The sequence below is a fragment of the Cyprinodon variegatus genome, unplaced genomic scaffold (assembly GCF_000732505.1).
Source record: "Cyprinodon variegatus isolate N-32 unplaced genomic scaffold, C_variegatus-1.0 Scaffold998, whole genome shotgun sequence".
In the NCBI taxonomy this organism is placed as follows: Eukaryota; Metazoa; Chordata; class Actinopteri; order Cyprinodontiformes; family Cyprinodontidae; genus Cyprinodon; species Cyprinodon variegatus.
This window is the reverse complement of record NW_015151451.1, coordinates 81,726-83,777: the sequence shown is the minus strand read 5'-3', so window position 1 is coordinate 83,777 and position 2,052 is coordinate 81,726. Positions and strand designations below refer to the sequence as shown.

The following is a 2,052-nucleotide window of genomic DNA, read 5'->3' as shown; positions in this document are numbered from 1 at the left end:
GCTCTTTTCTTAGGGACCCAGAGTGGTATTCTGGGAGTGGGGCTCGAACTTAGAACCTCAGGACTCCAAGCTCTAACCACTAGGTCGCCACTCCCCTAAATAAGGTATAGAGGTATAGAATAAGTGCATTTTCTCTTAAATTAAGCAGGTAAGTCAGACTCTTTGTCAATGGCATAGGATGATTTACATTAAATAAATAGAAAAGAACCAAACTGATTTGTCTTACTTCAAGTCTAATGATCTTTTTTTAAGTGTAAAAAATACTACTTCCATTGGCAAATCATCTTATTTACCTACTCAATTAAAGGTGAATAAACTCATTTTAAGAAATGTTTACTTATTTTTAGCCAGTTTTTGCAGCGTATTGGGGGACAGGCAGCTTACCATCTGGGTAGCCTCTGTGATCTTGGCGCTAAGGTTGCTCAGTCGGTCCTTCACATCCATCACATCAGCATCAGCCTTTTGGCTCAATGGTAGAGCGCCAACACACTTTATTCCGTCCTTGCAGGCCTGGCTTCCCTCTGCTGGACACAAAGCTTCCCCTGCACACTGCAGAGGGGTGCAGGGCTCTGACCGAACGCTGCCACACACCTGGAAAACAGTCACAATCAGATAGGAGCTACAGGGAGCAGATTAGATGAGACTGGTGAGATGCTTGGCTGCAATTTAAGGCTTTATTTGAGAGTTTAATCTGCTGCTGCTGTTTTTCACTTTTATTCCTGTCATGCTTCTTTTATTACATGGAAAAAACTGAAATCTAAATAAGTTTTTCTTTCCTAAAATAACATAACATGCATTTATTTCTTGAGGTAAGTGAAACACTTTGCCAGTGCAAAAAGACAATTTACATTTAAAATGAGAAAAAACTGTTGCATGTCTCATTTCAAGCGCACATCATCAAATTATCTTATTTCCAATTTGCAAATCATCTCATGCACCCATTCAAATTAAGGGTAAATACACTTAAATGAAGAATTTCTTATTTCTAGATCATTTCTGCATTGTGGATGAATTAATTTTTTTCTTTCCCAGATTGTTATAAAGCTGCAGCTTCTTCGTGGTTGATACCTGTTTAGCCACAGGAGTCAGGTCTGGTTGGGTGGCCATGTTTTGCTTTAGCTTGTTCAGGTCTCTGGTGTTGTTCGGTTGCACTTGGCCCTGAAGGTCCTCCGCCTCCTCTCTGATGTCACTGGATTGCTTCACCGTGTCTTCAGTAGAATCCACCTTCTTCTCTGCTTCTGTCGATTCATCATACGCCTTCTTGATGGCATCAAGTGCTTCTGTAGGAAAAGAAGGAGAAAATGTCAGAGTCTGTCCAGTTCTGATGATGATGATGATATCTTCTAGCAGCTTTTATTTCAAACACTAAAGATGGATCCGTTCCAGAGAAAGTTGGTAGAGCTGACCTGTGCTGCCGGGGTCGGTCCCGCCTCCTCCTGCCTTGGCGTCATAAATCAAAGAGAGGCTATCCAGCAGAGCTTGTATTTTATCCAGCTCAGACTCCAAACCAGGATCTCTCACTGGAGAAGGAAGATTATCATTCACTCTATTCATCTCATCCCTGCAGAAAAACAAAAAAGGTGATTAGAAGTGAGAGAAAAAACCTGTTTCATCTAATCAGGTGATGCATCGGAGGAAAAACATTAATGTTGGGCTCATAAACCAATATAAAGTCTTAAAGGGAACAATAACCCTGCCTAACAGAGTAAGTCTGCTTTATTAGCGCACTTGTTGGAGTTGGTTAAAAAAAAAAACACCACACAGAAAAAGTGAAAACAAAGAACAATAATTGATCTGTTCATAGCAAAATTATAACATTTCTGGTTTAAATAGATTTTCCCTAAATGATAAAAAAAATAATGATTTCCCTTTAAATTAAACTGCATGTTTTTTCCAATGAGAAATGGCTTGGATTCTTTGAAATGACAGGAAATTAGTTTTTTCTATGTTAAATAGTTGATTCTTCCCTTCACGTCCCCCCCCCCCTCTGCTAAAGACTTAAACTAGATTCAAACTTATTTGTCATTGTTCCTCATGGTTATAACAATCTTT

At 39.4% G+C, this 2,052-nt stretch overlaps 1 protein-coding gene across 1 annotated transcript in view; it reads right to left on the bottom strand.

Annotated features, from left to right (window-relative positions):
* lamb3 (laminin subunit beta 3) overlaps positions 1 to 2,052 on the bottom strand; it is a 26,054-nt gene that overhangs the window by 8,191 nt on the left and 15,811 nt on the right. The window contains exons 8-10 of the mRNA XM_015399233.1: positions 1,407 to 1,561; positions 1,069 to 1,280; positions 385 to 591 (exon numbers count right to left, since the gene is read on the bottom strand). Of these exons, the coding sequence (XP_015254719.1) occupies positions 385 to 591; positions 1,069 to 1,280; positions 1,407 to 1,561 (574 nt within the window). The remainder of the gene's footprint in view (positions 1 to 384; positions 592 to 1,068; positions 1,281 to 1,406; positions 1,562 to 2,052) is intronic.